The sequence below is a fragment of the Dendrobates tinctorius genome, unplaced genomic scaffold, assembly GCF_039654945.1.
Source record: "Dendrobates tinctorius isolate UK_male_01 unplaced genomic scaffold, ASM3965494v1 ptg000038l, whole genome shotgun sequence".
Lineage (NCBI taxonomy): Eukaryota > Metazoa > Chordata > Amphibia > Anura > Dendrobatidae > Dendrobates > Dendrobates tinctorius.
This window is the reverse complement of record NW_027361706.1, coordinates 33,812,440-33,827,877: the sequence shown is the minus strand read 5'-3', so window position 1 is coordinate 33,827,877 and position 15,438 is coordinate 33,812,440. Positions and strand designations below refer to the sequence as shown.

Here is a 15,438-nt window from a genome sequence, read left to right as displayed (position 1 = left end):
GCTGAGTATGTTGGAGGTCCCCGATCCAGCGATTATCCCACATTATGGCACCGGGGTTCTGGCGTTTGGATTTTCTGCAGTAATCGAACTGATGTCAGAACCTTTCTGGGTCCTTGCACAAGCTCATCTCTTTGTCAGGCTGAAGGTAAGAAAGTGAAGGTGATTCTTACTTGGCATTTACACTAGAAAGTCTTTTTCATCCATGTCTGTGTCTTGTGTTGCTCTGTAGGGATTGTCCGGCCTTAGGTTACAAGTCTGCAGTTACTCTATGTGACTGCAGACTTGTGAATCCTCACATTGCGCGTACTGCCCACTGTGAGGAGTCTCCAGTGCCGGGCACATGACAGTAAGTATGTGATTTGCATACATGCGGTCTCATGCCGACTAGACGTGCTTGGCCTTGCTCCATTTAAGCGTATGAGCCAGATCAGACACGTCTAGTTGGAATGTAGCGGGTAGTATGTAAATCACGTACTTGCTGCTACGTGCCCACCGCTCCTACAGTAGGTTCATTGTGGCGTTGGAGCCTCCATCATTTTCACAAGAAAACAAGGATAGCAGCAAGACGAACGCCATAACGGATGGGATAAGAAAGCGGAACTCCAAACACTAGTGTGAATCATGTCTAAGGCCAACGTCAGCCGAACTCTTTAGCCAGCAGCGATCGTCAGCACCACCACATAGTATACAGATACTAAGTGAGCAATGCTGGCTCTACGTGTGATCAGCCTGCAGGTAACGTTGGATGTCTCTCATCATATTACCGACTTAGCTGCCATCACACCATTTCCATTGCCTTCTCCTTTATTCTCGCCCATTGTTGTATTTCTTTGGTACATCTGATCCCTGGTTGTTGTTCGCGTCCCGTTCTGTATCTTCATCTCCACCACTTGTCTCTTAGGTGATTGTGGAGAGTCTGGCGATAATTGTCCGCTGTTCGGTCACCGTCACTTTGGTGCTTCTCTGGCCTCAGTGGAGGCTCCTCATCTTTGCGCTGGCTCAGGTAAGAGGTCTGCTTTTATCTTCCATATTTGTAAATATATACTAAATGGAGGCCCGATGCTATCACATCGGGAGGGCGGTAATGTCACGATGGGGACAGGCTTTGCAGCATTGAGAATCTCCCCCCCCCATGTGCTCACCCACCTATCCACTCTGTACTTCCCCATGTGCTGACATCTCCCATCTGTTCTCTCTTCTTTGACCTGTCTGCCCCATGTGCTATCCCCCTTGTCTGCTGTCTCACTCCTTCCTGTTCTGTGTTCTCCCCTCATGTGCTGTCCCGTTTGAGCTGTATCGCCCCTGTGCTCTGTCTCTCTCACCCCTGTGTCTGACCGTGTACACAACATACCACAGCTCCTGGGCAGGGGAGGAAGCAAAAGGCAATACTGACATTACAGCAGGAGATCACAGAGGATACATTTTGTGAGGTAAAATATTGTTTAAAAACGTTCAGTGAAATATTTTACCTCACAAAATGGATCGTCTGTGATCCCCTGCTGTAATGTCAGTATAGTCTTTTGCTTCCTCCCCTGCCCAGTAGATGAGGTATGCTTCGTACACGGTCAGACACAGACAATTTTTAAAATGAACTTTCGTTTGTGTGAAAACCACTTTAATGTGGCCGGCTTCCTCTGCCTATAGACACGTCGTGCATCTGCCGCCAGGATCAGCCAAATGATTCACTGCGCGGAATTCACGCAGGGGCAGTGCAACGGTGTTCCACTGGTGGTACTGCGCAGGAGGCTATGTGAGTGTGTGAGTGTGAGTGTGGTGCGTACGGCGTATAGAGTGTGTGTGTGGTGCGACGGTGTTCCGCTGGTGGTACTGCACAAAAGGCTGCGTGAGTGTGAGTGTGTGCTGCGTACAGCGTAGAGTGTGTGTGTGGTGCGACGGTGTTCCGCTGGTGGTATCGCGCAATAGGTTGGTACCAGCAGCAGTTTCCATACTGGGACATCACTTCGGTGTCCCAATATGGCGGTCGGTGAACTTCCTCCTCTTGGAATTCAGAACAGGAAATGAAAACATTACAAGGCAATTATATAGATAGATATTTTTTACTTCTGCATTTCCAGCTGCTTATATATTATCCCCATATTCCGCAGCTCTGTACGGAGATTGCTGTCGCACACGTCCGTCCTGGTCTTACACTGTTGGTGTCTTAAATCTTTTTTTATTAGTATATAAAGGGTGTCGATATCTTTTGGATGGAACTGTATTCATGTACTGTGTCTAAATATTAAAGCGAGTCTGTCCCCCATAACTTCCCAAATACATTTTATAAGAACTAAATCGTGATATGGGGGATTCCTCTATAAGAATCCTGCATGTTGGAGTCTTCCACCTCTCCTGATGGACAGTGCTCGCTTCCAAGAGCAAGTGCTGCCTAAAGTCAGCTGGTGTACTGCCACCGCCTGTGCCCGGCCGCGGTCTCCCCCCAGCTCCTCTGCTGATGCCGCTTACTACACTGATACCCCTGGAAAGGCAGCGAGTGGCGCCAGCAGAGACATGCCAGGGAGGAGAACATGCCTGACCCGTGTGCTTGCGTGTGCGCAGGTGTCTGTGCATGCCTGGGCATAGGCAATGTCAGTGCACATCTCAGATGAAGCAGGGGAAACACCCAACATGGCAAAATGAGGGTCATAATGGTGGACCGGAACCCCCTTATTTGCATACGTATTGTACTGTGCTCTGCACGATGTATCACATCACAATCCAGTAGAGGATTCTTGAAGATGAAGGAGACATAGTGGAAGGAAACACGGGAGTGTAGATCTACGGCTCAGATTGCTGCTACCTTTACAGTGGGCTCATGCGCTTACCGCGGTCCCTTAGGCCTGTTTCACACTTCAGTTTTTACTTGTCAGTTAAAATCTGCCAAAATGGTGGAAAGCGGATCCGTTGGTAAGTGAAGTTAACGGATGCCAGCGGACCGTTTTTTTGACGGATCCGTTGACTGAATAATTTTAAAAGAACCGCAGTCCGGGGGGGGGGGGAGAGAGAGATTTGTACCGTTCGCCAGAAATGATTTCAGCGGCTGAGATTCCTCCCGGCATGCGCAGTACAAAAATGCGGATCCTTCAGCCAAAAAAACATTACAAGCTCCGTCCGGGCTTGTGGGCGGACGCAACAAAATTGGCGGATCCACAAAAAAACGGATCCGACGGATGGCCATCCGTCAAGATCCGCCAGTAATGCAAGTCAATGGGAAAAAAAAAACGGATTCGCCAAACAAAATGACGGATCCGTTTTTTTTGGAAAACGGCGGATCTTGACTGATGGAAAAAAACTGAAGTGTGAAACAGGCCTTAGGGGATGCCTGAACTTTGTTTCCATGCAGTTTGACTGTCTCCCTTGTCTCTGATGCTCCCTGTAAAACCATGCTTTATGGATGTGATGTGTGATTAGTGGGGTCTTGGCTGCATTTCCTGTAGACTATAATATGCGGACACTTCTTTATTTGGAGTGTGGCAATGGGATCCCAGTCAGCAACCAAACAGATCAAATATTTATGACCATTTATGACATTTAAAGGGAACCTGTCACCTCGTTTTGCCGCTATAAGTTGCGGCCACTGCCTTTCAGGGCTTTTCTACAGCATTCTATAATGCTGTAGATAAGCTCCCGGTCCAACCTGAAAGATAAGAAAAATAAGTGTTATTATACTTATCCGGAGGCTGTCCGGTCTGATGGGCGTCGCAGGTCCGGCGCCTCCCATCTTCATGCAATGTCGTCATCCTGCTTGCTTCGTGCCTCGATCCTGCCAGGCGTACTGATCTGCCCTGTTGAGGGCAGAGCCAAGTACTGCAGTGCGCAGACGCCGGGAAAGGTCAGAGAGGCCCAGCGCCTGCGCACTGCAGGGATTTCCTCTGCCCTCAACAGGGCAGATCAGTACGGATGCGCAGTAGCGCGGCACAAAGCAAGAAGGAGGACGACATCGCATGAAGATGGGAGGCGCCGGACCTGCGACACCCGTCGGTCCGGGTGAGTATAATAAAACTTTTTCTTATGTTTCAGGTCAGGCCGAGGGTTATCTACAGCACTATAGAATGCTGTAGATAAGCCCCGAAAGGCAGTGGCCGCATCTTATAGCGGTAAAATGAGGTGATGGGTTCCCTTTGAAGACCACTTTCCCTCTCTGTTTTATAGAAACCAGTGCAAACTAGTTTTTCATTTTGCAAAAGAGTGCTCTGGTAAGTGCCATCGTAGAGTGCAGGCTACCCTATAAGTCAGTACCATTTAACATGACCAGGGATAATAATAATCTTTATATAGCGTCAACATATTCGCAGCGCTTTACAGTTTAACAGTTCCAAAACACAAGTCATAAGTAACAAAGTTAACCATACAATAATGAAAGCAAAATAAGACGACCCTGCTCGTGAGAGCTTACAATCTACAATGAGGTGGGGGAGATACAAAGTACAGGTGTGTATTTACAATGATGTATTTACAATGAATGTCCAGCCATCTTGAGGGAGTGAGGGATGGATGGAGATAGTGAATGGGCTACACACGCACACTTACACATAGAATGACTTTGATTAGTAAACGTGATGGGCTGCTCTGAACAAATGTGTTTTGAGGGAACGCTTGAAACTATGCAAATTGTGGATAGTCCTAATTTCTTGGGGTAGAGCATTCCAGAGGATTGGCGCAGCACAGGAGAAATCTTGGAGTCGGGAGTGGGAGGTACGGATTAGTGCAGAGGTTAGTCGAAAGTCGTTTGCAGAGCGCAGCGGTCGGTTAGGCCGATAGACAGAAATGAGGGAGTAGATGTAGGGGGGTGCTGCACTGTGGAGAGCTTTGTGGGTGAGAACAAGTACTTTGAATTGGATCCTATAATGAATGGGCAGCCAATGTAAGGACTAGCAAAGAGCGGATGTGTCCGAATACCGATTAGCCCAATGGACGATCCTGGCCACTGCATTAAGTATGGACTGGAGAGGTGATAGTCAAGTAACGGGGATGCCAATTAATAGAGCGTTGCAGTAATCCAGGCAGGAGTGGATCAATAGTACAGTGAGGGTTTTTGTTGTTTCCATGGTGAGAAAGGGGCGGATTCTAGAGATATTCTTTAGGTGTGAGCGGCAAGAGCGGGCAAGAGATTGTATATGGGATGTGAAGGAGAGATTGGTGTCAAAGATTACACCCAGACAGCGCGCCTGCTGCCGGGGTGTTATTGTGGTGCCACCTACAGAGAGGGAAATGTCCGATTTATGAAGGTTAGTAGACGGCGGGAGCAGAAGAAGTTCAGTTTTGGAGAGGTTGAGTTTCAGATAGAGAGCGGACATGATGTTGGAGACTGCGGACAGACAGTCACTGGCGTTCTTTAGTACTGCGGGGGTAAGGTCGGGGAATGACGTATATAGTTGTGTGTCATCAGCATAAAGATGGTACTGAAAGCCAAATCTGCTGATGGTCTGTCCTTTGGCCGTGTAGAGAGAGAAGAGAAGGGGGGCCAAGGACTGAGCCCTGAGGTACCCCGACAGCGAGAGGAAGAGGAGATGACATGGAGCCAGAGAACAAAACACTGAGTGAGTGGTCAGAAAGATAGGAAGAGAACCAGTAGAGAGCGGTGTCCTTAATGCCTAGTGACTGGAGCCTAGAGAGTAGAAGATGGTGGTCAACAGTGTCGAAAGCTGCAGAAAGGTCAAGAAGAATGAGCAGAGAGTGGTCACCGTTACGTTTTGCTGTCAGAAGGTCATTGGTCACTTTGATGAGTGCAGTTTCAGTCGAATGTAGGGGGCGGTAGCTGGACTGTGAAGGGTTTAGGAGGGAGTGAGTGGAGAGGTAATGGGTAAGGCGAGAGTAACCTAGGCGCTCCAAAAGTTTAGAGATGAAGGGGAGATTGGAGACTGGTCTGTAGTTGTTTGTGCAGGATGGGTCAAAAGCAGGTTTCTTTAGTAATGGAGTAACAATGGTGTGTTTGAAGGAGGATGGGAAAATGCCCGAGGAGAGGGAGAGATTAAAGATTGCAGTTAGGTGAGTTTTGACGACTGGAGAGAGAGACTGGAGGAGATGTGAGGGAATGGGGTCGGTAGTGCATGTGGTCGGACGAGAAGAAGAGAGGAGTCTGGAGATTTCCTCTTCTGTGATGGGATCAAATGTAGAAAGTGAGCCAGGGGAGATGCAGGAAGGGATGGGAGTCACAGCACTTGGTGGTTGGGAGCAGATTTCCTGATGGATATTAACTATTTTCTCTGTAAAGTGGGAGGCCAGGTCGTCAGCACAAATGTCTGTGATAGGGGCTTGTGCTTTTGGCCTGAGGAGGGAGTGAAAAGTGTCAAAAAGTTTCTTGGGGTTGTTGGCTAGTGAGGAGATCAGGGTGGTGAAGTTGGTCTGTTTGGCGAGGTGAAGGGCAGTGTTATAGGTTCTTAACATAAATTTGAAGTGGATGAAGTCTTCTGGTGTGCGGGTTTTTCTCCATAGGCGTTCAGCATTCCTAGAGCATCGCTGGAGAAGTTGAGTTTGCGATGTGAGCCAGGGCTGTTTTACTCTGTGCTTGGAGATTCTGAGGGTGAGGGAAGCTACTTGGTCTAGGGTGCTTCTAAGAGTGTCATTGTAGTGATGAACAGCCAGATCAGGACAGGAAAAAGAGGAGATTGGGGACAGTGATGAGTGTAGGGAGTCTGAAAGTGTCTGAGGGTTTATGGCTTGCAGATTTCTGACTGTGTGGTAGGTAGGAGTGAGCTGGGGTGGGCGAGAATTTGTGAGCGTGAAGGAGAGAATGTTGTGGTCAGAGAGTGGAAGCGGTGAGTTATTTAGGTGGGAGATTGAACAGAGCCGGACAAAGACCAGATCAAGGGTGTTACCGTCCTTGTGTGTCTCAGAGGTTGAAAGCTGCGAGAGGCCTAGAGAGGTGCTTAGTGATAGAAGCTGGGATGCAATTGTGAAACTAGGACTGTTAATGGGGATGTTGAAGTCTCTCAGGATAAGAGTTGGTAGTTCTGAGGACATGAAGTGCGGCAGCCAGGCTGAAAAGTGGTCAAGGAAGTGAGTGGCTGAGCCTGGGGGCTGGTATATGACCGCTACTCTGAGGGAGAGGGGACGGAAGAGCCTGATGGTGTGGACCTCAAAAGAAGGGAAGGAGAGTGATGGAACTGGGGGGATGACCTGGAAAGTGGATAGTGGGGACAGGAGTATGCCGACTCCGCCACCATGTCTGTTTGTGGGTCTCGGGGGGAATGAGAGAATTGTAAGCCACCATAGGAAATGGCAGCAGGAGAGACAGTGTCAGAATCCTGAATCCAGGTTTCAGTGAGGGCCAACAGGTTAAGAGAGTTGTTCAGAAAGTAGTTGTGCAGGAAAGGAAGCTTGTTACATACAGACCGTGGATTCCAGAGGGCACAATTAAAAGATGGAGATGAGGGAGTGCAAGTAATATTAATAAGATTAATATCGTTTTGATATGAGGTAGGGTAGAGGTAGAGGTTGGGGTGTTGTGGACCAGGGTTGGGGGAGATGTCACCTGAAATCTGTAGGAGTAGGAAGATAAGGAGCAAATAGTTGTTGGAATTGTAAGTAGTTTTTTTCTGCGATGTGTTTGGGCAAGATGGGCTGAGGTTTCTCAGGAAGGTGAGGAGTGCATGGGAGCTGTACATGGGAGAGGGAAGTATAAAGGGGCTGATGTGTATGAGTCGTGATGGAGGGGGGATGGGGTGGTGAATGTGGATGGCAAGGGAGCACAGAAGGATAGAAGTAAAGCACATGGATAAAGGGGAGAGAAAAGTGTGGGTTACCTGATTCCTGCCCTGATTAACGGCCATGGATACCTGCCCTTTTGCTTGATGCTTAGCTTCTGGGATGCTTTGCTTCTGGGATGCTTGCGTGCTGCACCCCACACTGCGTGCGTCCCCTTAGGAACTACTAAATATATAGGCCACACTACAGGGTCAGGAGAGAGGGACTGTGGGAGCTGGTTTGGGATAATTTGGCAGCTGGGGCTAGCACACCAGGGGGTGGTTAGATGATCAAAGGCAGGAGACCAGGTTGCATTTATTTGCTATAGCACCTTTCACCTGATAAGCTCTAGAGAGGCCACAGTCACGGATATAAAGCAGTAAGAAATACAGTGCAACAAATGAATTATACCAAAGCTTTAGCAGGCACATTAAAATATGCCGCAAAAATTGTAAAGCAGAAAAAGACAGACAGCAAGCAGAAGTATGGACTTGTACCATTTGGATATATTGCAGCAGAAATGACAGCCAGCAGAGGTGGGGAGTTGAACCATTCAGGCTGCATGCTATAACAGTGAATGGAGTGAATACACGCAGGGTGGATCAGTTCAGAAGTTGAATGATTTGATTACCATTTGTACAGGGATGACTCTGCTGTACACTGATGATGGGAAAACACCCCGAAACAGGCTGCTGGAGATGAATTCTGGCTCGTTGTTTATCCCAGGTCATGTTACAAGATTCGGACATTGTCTAATAGGATAAATACTTCTCCTGGGTTGTACTTGCAGGAGAAGCTCTTTCGCTCTGTTAGAGAACTTATTTACATACTGATCTCCCATGGAGCATTGCTGTTAGCGTGCATTTACACTAGCTGATTATGGTGATCAAGTTTCCTCACAATCGTGGAGTGGCTGCCGATCACCTGACAAATGAGCAAAATGGTCGTTCATCTGGTGAAATGATTATTAAGCTGCTCTTAAAACCCATCTTTCTCAGCAGCACATCATCAGAACATGTGCTGCCGAGTACAAAGACAGTCTGTTCTCACAAAACAATCCTTCGGAAGCACAGTTGCTTGTATAAAGAGGCTATCAAACAGCAGATTGGTGTATATAAAGCTGATTGGCAATAGGCGTTCAGTGTTAACCCACCCAGTGGTCCCGTACTTGGCTGATCTCTTCCAGGGGAGCCATTACTGAGCCCACATTATAGAGTCCTGGCCTTGTAACTTGCGCTTTGTCTCCCCTAGGTCTTGTACACCAGCCTGCTCTCTCTATGTTACATCGTCTACTTCGCAAAGTTTCTTGGTTCTCGGGAGGCAGAGAAGAAATCGTTTCCTCTTCACAGCATGATGGAATTTTTACCCCGACGCTCTGTATCTCAGGTAATATGGTGTTTGGCGCATCCTTTTAGTTGTCATTCCCATCATTATTCATTTTAATTTCTTTAAATGACCAGATTCATTTACTCGGGGGGCAGAGAAGGCTGTCTTGGTGGTTTTAGAATTTGACCGTCTACCATGTTCACAAGTTCGGGTTTTGAGATGCAATTTTGAGACCAAAACTGGATTAAAAAATAGGACCATCTCGATTTTCATTTTAGATCTCCTCTATTTATCATCCTCTCCTGGCTTTGGCTTCAGAAACTGCATCAAGAAAACCTGAATGTAGAAACTCCATGGCAGCTGTCGTATGGACAGTCAGTCACGTGATTGCTGCTATCTTAGGTCTCCTTTGGACAGGCATATTTTTGGTCCAGGTGCACTAAGGACCACACAAGGACAGTACATGGACTGTTGGTAGCCTGTATGCTGGGAAATATCCCAACAAGCTGTATTCTGGTCATTTTATGTAATAACGGGCAGCTGCTGCATTCAACCCCCATGTTGATGAGTGCACGGAGCTGCACATGAAGCCAATCGTGGCCAAAATTGTTGGTGTAACTAGCTGTGACGACTTCTGGAGTGGACCCTCTGGGTCGTGGCACCAACCCACCTAGGGCGAGCTCACCTAGTGGGGACCACCCCCTATACAGGGAGTGTCAGGGACAAGCCCAAGGGGGTGAGGTGCCACGACTGCTGGAACCAGGTGGCCGGCTCACAGGAGACACGAGTGAGTGTGTCTAGCAACAGGGAAAGTGCAGAGTACAAGAGTATGCAAGGCGTGGACACAGGGACACGCAGGGTATAGGACAATACACGGCGAGTGTACGAGGGCACGGAGAGTACAGGACAGTACAAGGCTTGTACACAGGAGTGCGTTAGATACAGGATAGTGCAAGGCGGGTACACGAGAGCACGTATTGCGTGCACAGACAAGCACGCCCGGGGGAAGCAAAGCAGGGTGCGTGCGAGGGAGCACGCCAGACTACAGAGTTAGACAAAGCGTGCGCAGAGAGCACGCCGGAGTGCAAGGTTAGGCAGAGGGAGTTCTGAGAAGCACGAAAAGAACAAGGCAGGAGCTGAGTGTGTGCAAAGGAGTATGGCAGAGCACAGAGCAGAGTGTAGATAAAAAGCATGTGCTAGGAAGCACGGCAAGGCAGAGTAGAGTACAGGCACGGAGCACGAGGCAGCGTACAGGCACGGAGCACGAGGCAGCGTACAGGCACGGAGCACGAGGCAGAGTACAGGCACGGAGCACAAGGCAGAGGACCTGAATACAACGCACAGCCAGGTAAGGACCAAGCAGACCAAGCCCGGAAGCACAACAATAATCAGGCACCTCCCATAGGAAGAGGTAGCCTGATATATGGCATGAGTGCTAGGACTTTCGGGTCGGGTCCTCCAGTACCATAGAGAGGGCAAGGCTGCAGCTAGAACCTAAAAATGCGCACTAGCAACGTTGTGCAGGCATGTAACTGAGTATGAGAGGTGCACGTGCGCACCCGACGGGACCCGTGGAGCGGCCGCATGCTGAAAGTGGTGACGTCGGGCGCAGGGTTCCGGCCCCAGGTGAGAGCGGCGTGACACTAGCCCAAAAATTACAAGTACTGTGTGAACTTGGCCTTGGACCTCATTCACACGTTGGTGTTTTAATCCAAATGCACCGATCAACAGATCAGGGAACTTGTAGAACTTGTGGAGCAGTAGGTCAGATGCAACACTCTGCAGCTTCATTGGGAATTAATGGAGCTGCTGTCAAGCTGTGCACTGCTGCCTCAGTGTAATGGGAATAAAAGTGCCCCTTTCTGCTTATCAGTGCCGATCCCAGTGGTCAGACCCCTGCTGATCAAGTTACCCCCTATCTTCCAAATAAGTGATAACTTGTCACCAGAATGCCCCTCTAACTTCTTGTCTGCTTTTTATTGCATAAATTGCAAGTTTGCATTGTGCCTTCACTAATATTACCCTCTCTCAGTAGCCCCCAATCATGTCTATGGGGCTACAGAAACGGCTTCTCACTTCCGTGCTTGACCTGGTTTCACCTTCTGTGGCCAGCACTTGGATGTCGGTGTATAATCAGGAGGCCTTTAGGAAATGATGGAGGAAGAAAATTAGACACAAAAGCAATAAAGCACAATGTGTTTCTGATGCTTTTTTGTGCTCTTTTTCCCAGAACACAGGTTTTTTACCTTTTCAGTTCCATTAAGAAAATGCCCCTGGAACGCATCACATTGTTTCAACATGGCTTTATAGCTCAATCTTACCTTTATGTGCCAATATTGTCAGAGGAGCCTGCAAGCGGCAACACGTTTTCACTGTGCTGTGTAGAATGGTGCATGATCAGCAGTGCCTTTTAATTATTATTGGAAGATAAGGGGTGTAATGACAATTCTCAGCTCTGCTGTACTGCAGGAAGCCTAGATAAGGCAGAATAACATGGCCGCGTGCAGTAACCGGAGCTGATTTTCTGATTGTATCTCTAACAGGACTTTTTGGATTGGAAGCAGGCCTGGCTAGCCTGGAGCTTCTTCAAGCAGTCGTTTCTGAAACAGATTCTTACAGAAGGTTAGTTTGTAGCCATCGCATCAGTAAATTATGGGTTGACGAGAGTTTTTTTTCCTGTTTATCATTCTGTGTGGTTTTATTAGGAGGAAAAGCAAAAATGACGCTGTTAGCCATTCTCTAACCTTGTATGGACTTCTTCTTCACGTTTCCTGTATCTAAGAACTTTAAGAAAAGGGAAACAATCCTAAGGTTTAACCTATAGCTGTTAGATTTTAATATAATATATGATATTTGTTTTGTTTTTTAGGTGAGCGCTATGTGATGACTTTTCTCAGTGTCCTGTCATTTGGAGATCAGGGTAAGTTGCAAACTTTCTTACACCACTGTTTTCTGTGTATTACACTGTGACGATGTGTGTGACAGAGCATGAAGGGACACCAGGCCGAAGATCAATCTAACGGGATTTATTGAGACAGGGAGCACAGAATATAAAATATCAGTAGCGTCTCTTAGAGTCCACTATGAGTCCACACCAAGAGGGAAACAGTTTCGGTGGCTCCACCCAGTAATCCGACGCCAGGGAAAAGACAAAATAATCCTGGGATGAGTTCAATGGATCCAAGAGATGAGGGACATCACACCATTCCACGTGGCAGCTTTTAACTCTCCCCACACGGGCACCAGGATCTCTCCTCAGCATAAGGTCCTAGCACCTGGCTTGTCAACACCCAACTCCACTCAGCCAACACATGAGGCTATTGTCCTGGGATCAGCCCATCCATTGGGGGAAGTCTCCCACCTACTTTTGACTATGTGGCTAACTTAAGAAGTTTCCAGAAGCTACAGCTTGTATTGGATAAGTCCTATGCTGAGGAGAACAAAGACAGACTCCCCCACTGGTTGATGACTCAGGCCTGATTACATTGCAGTCCAGGGACTCTGGTCGGGGGAGGGACACGCTGTTACATACACATCTTTTTCAAATGGAGATATAAATAAATATATTGTAGTGGGAAATAATAGCTTTTCCAGTCTTTCTGAGATGCATTTAGGCAATCGTGGTCAGCCTGTATAAAGAGGCTATTAAACGATCACCGCTGACTATCTTTTAAGAGGTTGTCCACTACTTTTTACATTGATGACTTATCTATCCTTAGGATAGATTATCAATGTCTGATCGGCTGCCACCCCCATCGTTCAGCTGTTGTCAGTGTCCGCCAGCCGGAAGTACTCACGGAGCTGGCCGTTTCCTGATAGTGGCTGCCACAGGGTATTACAAATTTGCCTTCTATTGATTTGAATAGGAGGCAGATGTGCAGTACCAAGCCCTGAACGCTACCAATAGATGGAGCAGCTAAGAAAGTGAGTACTTGCGGCCACATCCGGCACCGATAACAGCTGATCAGCGGTGGCGTCAGGTGTAGGACCCCGGCCAATCAGACATGGATGACCTATCCTACGGATAAGTATCAATGTAAAAGAAGTGGACAATCTCTTTAAAAGATAGAAACTGCATCATGTACCCATCGCTCAGGTCCTACACTAGAAGTAGCAGTCTTTCTGATAATCATGTAAATTATTTGAAGTTAGCAGATGGCAGCAGCTTTACTAAATACACCAGAATTCTGGCTGAATTTCTGCCAAAAGTGTTGATACCCTCGAAATTGTTCCTGAAAATGAAGCATTTACCCTAGGAATTATTACAATTACACAAGTTTTATTATATATGTTTATTTACTTTGTGTGTATTGGAACAACACAAAAAAAACAGAGGAAAGAAAGACAAATTGGACAGTTTCACACACAACCCCAAAAATGGTCCGGACAAAATTGTTGGCACCTTTCCAAAATTGTGGCTTTTATTTCATGCATGTGATGCTCGTTCAAACTCACCTGTGGCAAGTAACGGGTGTGGGCAATAGTGAAATCACACCTGAAACCAGATAAAAAGGGCGAAGTTAACCCAATCTTTGCATTGTGTGTCTGTTTGTGCCCTACTAAGCATGGAGAGCAGAAAGAGGAGAGGGGAACCGTCTGAGGACTTTGGAATCAAAATTGCTGAACAATATTAACAATCTTAAACTTACAAGTCCATCTCCATAAATCTTGATGTTCCTTTGTCCACGGTGTACGACATAATTAGAATTGAGCGGATTGGGGGGGCGTGGCCTAGCAGCATGTGAGGAGGACGTGGGTCTGCTGAGCTCCCACACACAGCTACTGATTACTGCCATTATATCCCCACAGCACGGTCAGTAACTAATGTGTGCATTCCTGAGACCTGCGGGTGCCGCTGAACAGAAATATTCAGCCTCTAGCCCTAAATCATGCGAAAAAAAGGTCAGAGAAGAGTGACTAATGAGCTGGGGCATGGGTCCCAAGATGGCGCTGCTAACACAGTGCGTGCTCTGGAGGAAGCGGCTGCAGACAGTGAGGCCAGGAACAGGGAGGTGGCAGCCCGGCTGAGACGCTTTGCCAGAGTGGAGGAGGCAGAGCGCGAGTCCCTCCAGGAGACAGATGAAGAGCTGGAGTCTGCAGGTGAAGGTATGGATCCGGAGGTGGGAGAGAGGGGAGAGGAGGAGGCCACAGGCTCTGGAGGTCGGGAGAAGCAGGACGCTGCAGCCAGCTGGGGAGAACTAGTGGAGCAAAACAAAAGCCAGCTCCAAGCACTGCAGCTGCAAATGCCAACTGAACCTACTATCAAAGATGTGCTGACAGCAGTTATGCAGTGTGGGTCTGCTATTTCTTCTGTGCTCACTCAGCTGGGTTATTTACAAGAATCCATGCAAAATGTGAGGCATGAACTGCACACCATTAAAGACAGAACCGGGCAACTTGAGAAACGAGTCAGAGTTGTGGAGGGTACTGTGTCTAAGTCAGCGCAGCATCATAAAGAACTTAAAAGAGATATGGTTGCTGTGTGGGCCAAAACTGATGACCTAGAGAACAGGTCTAGACGGAACAACGTCCGCATTGTTGGCATGCCTGAACGTTATGAAGGCAAAAATCCTACTGTTTTATCGAAGCCTGGATTAAGGAGAAAATAGGAACTGATAATCTAACTCATTTATATGCTGTGGAACGTGCTCACAGGGTTCCTACCCGCCCTCCTCCTCCTGGTTACCAACCGAGGCCTATCTTGGCTAAAATTCTCCACTATAGGGACAGGGATAATATCCTTAGATACTCAAGGGAACATCCTGACCTTTCTATTGATGGCTCCAGAGTTTCTTTTTACCCTGACTTCTCGCCAGAAGTCTAAAGAATGAGAGCTAAATTTATGGACATCAAAAAACGTCTAAGGGCCATAGGTATCCAATATTCTATGATTTTCCCGGCCAAGCTGCGGGTCGAGGCCCGGAACAAAATTCACTTTTTTCTGGATGCTAAAGTTGCTATGGACTGGCTGGATCTGAATGAACAGCAGCTGAGGAAAGATGAGGAAGACCGGGAATGCGGCTGGTGATGTATTTGCTACTTTGGACACTTCTGCACTGTCTGGTATCTTGACTTCCGGTTCTGTTGCAGGAAACTGCTCGACATGTTGTCATTTTGCTATAGATGGTTGCCATGTGCTGTGGGGACTCATCCTGTTATGTGTGGGCAGCAGTTAGGAAGTGAAACGCCCGTTGACTGATGTGGAAGGGAATAACATCGCCCTTGTTTGAAATACCCTTGGCACTGCCGAGGGACATGTTGCCTTATAGCAGCAAAGTTATATATAAAATTCATACCATGTTGAGGGACTTTCCGGGGGTCCCTTATATGTTGGTGGGGGACTTTAATAATGTTTTGGACTCCCACTGGGATAGAGGGAATCATGCACCCCTGAAATCGGGAGGTAATTGTACGCCTTTTGGAGTTTTG

At 47.7% G+C, this 15,438-nt stretch overlaps 1 protein-coding gene across 1 annotated transcript in view; it reads left to right on the top strand.

Moving 5' to 3' along the window:
* The first annotated feature begins 7 nt into the window (after nt 1-7).
* LOC141088192 (man(5)GlcNAc(2)-PP-dolichol translocation protein RFT1-like) overlaps nt 8-15,438 on the top strand; it is a 64,546-nt gene continuing 49,115 nt past the window's right edge. The window contains exons 1-5 of the mRNA XM_073574117.1: nt 8-145; nt 902-1,003; nt 8,935-9,069; nt 11,553-11,631; nt 11,879-11,929. Of these exons, the coding sequence (XP_073430218.1) occupies nt 8-145; nt 902-1,003; nt 8,935-9,069; nt 11,553-11,631; nt 11,879-11,929 (505 nt within the window). The remainder of the gene's footprint in view (nt 146-901; nt 1,004-8,934; nt 9,070-11,552; nt 11,632-11,878; nt 11,930-15,438) is intronic.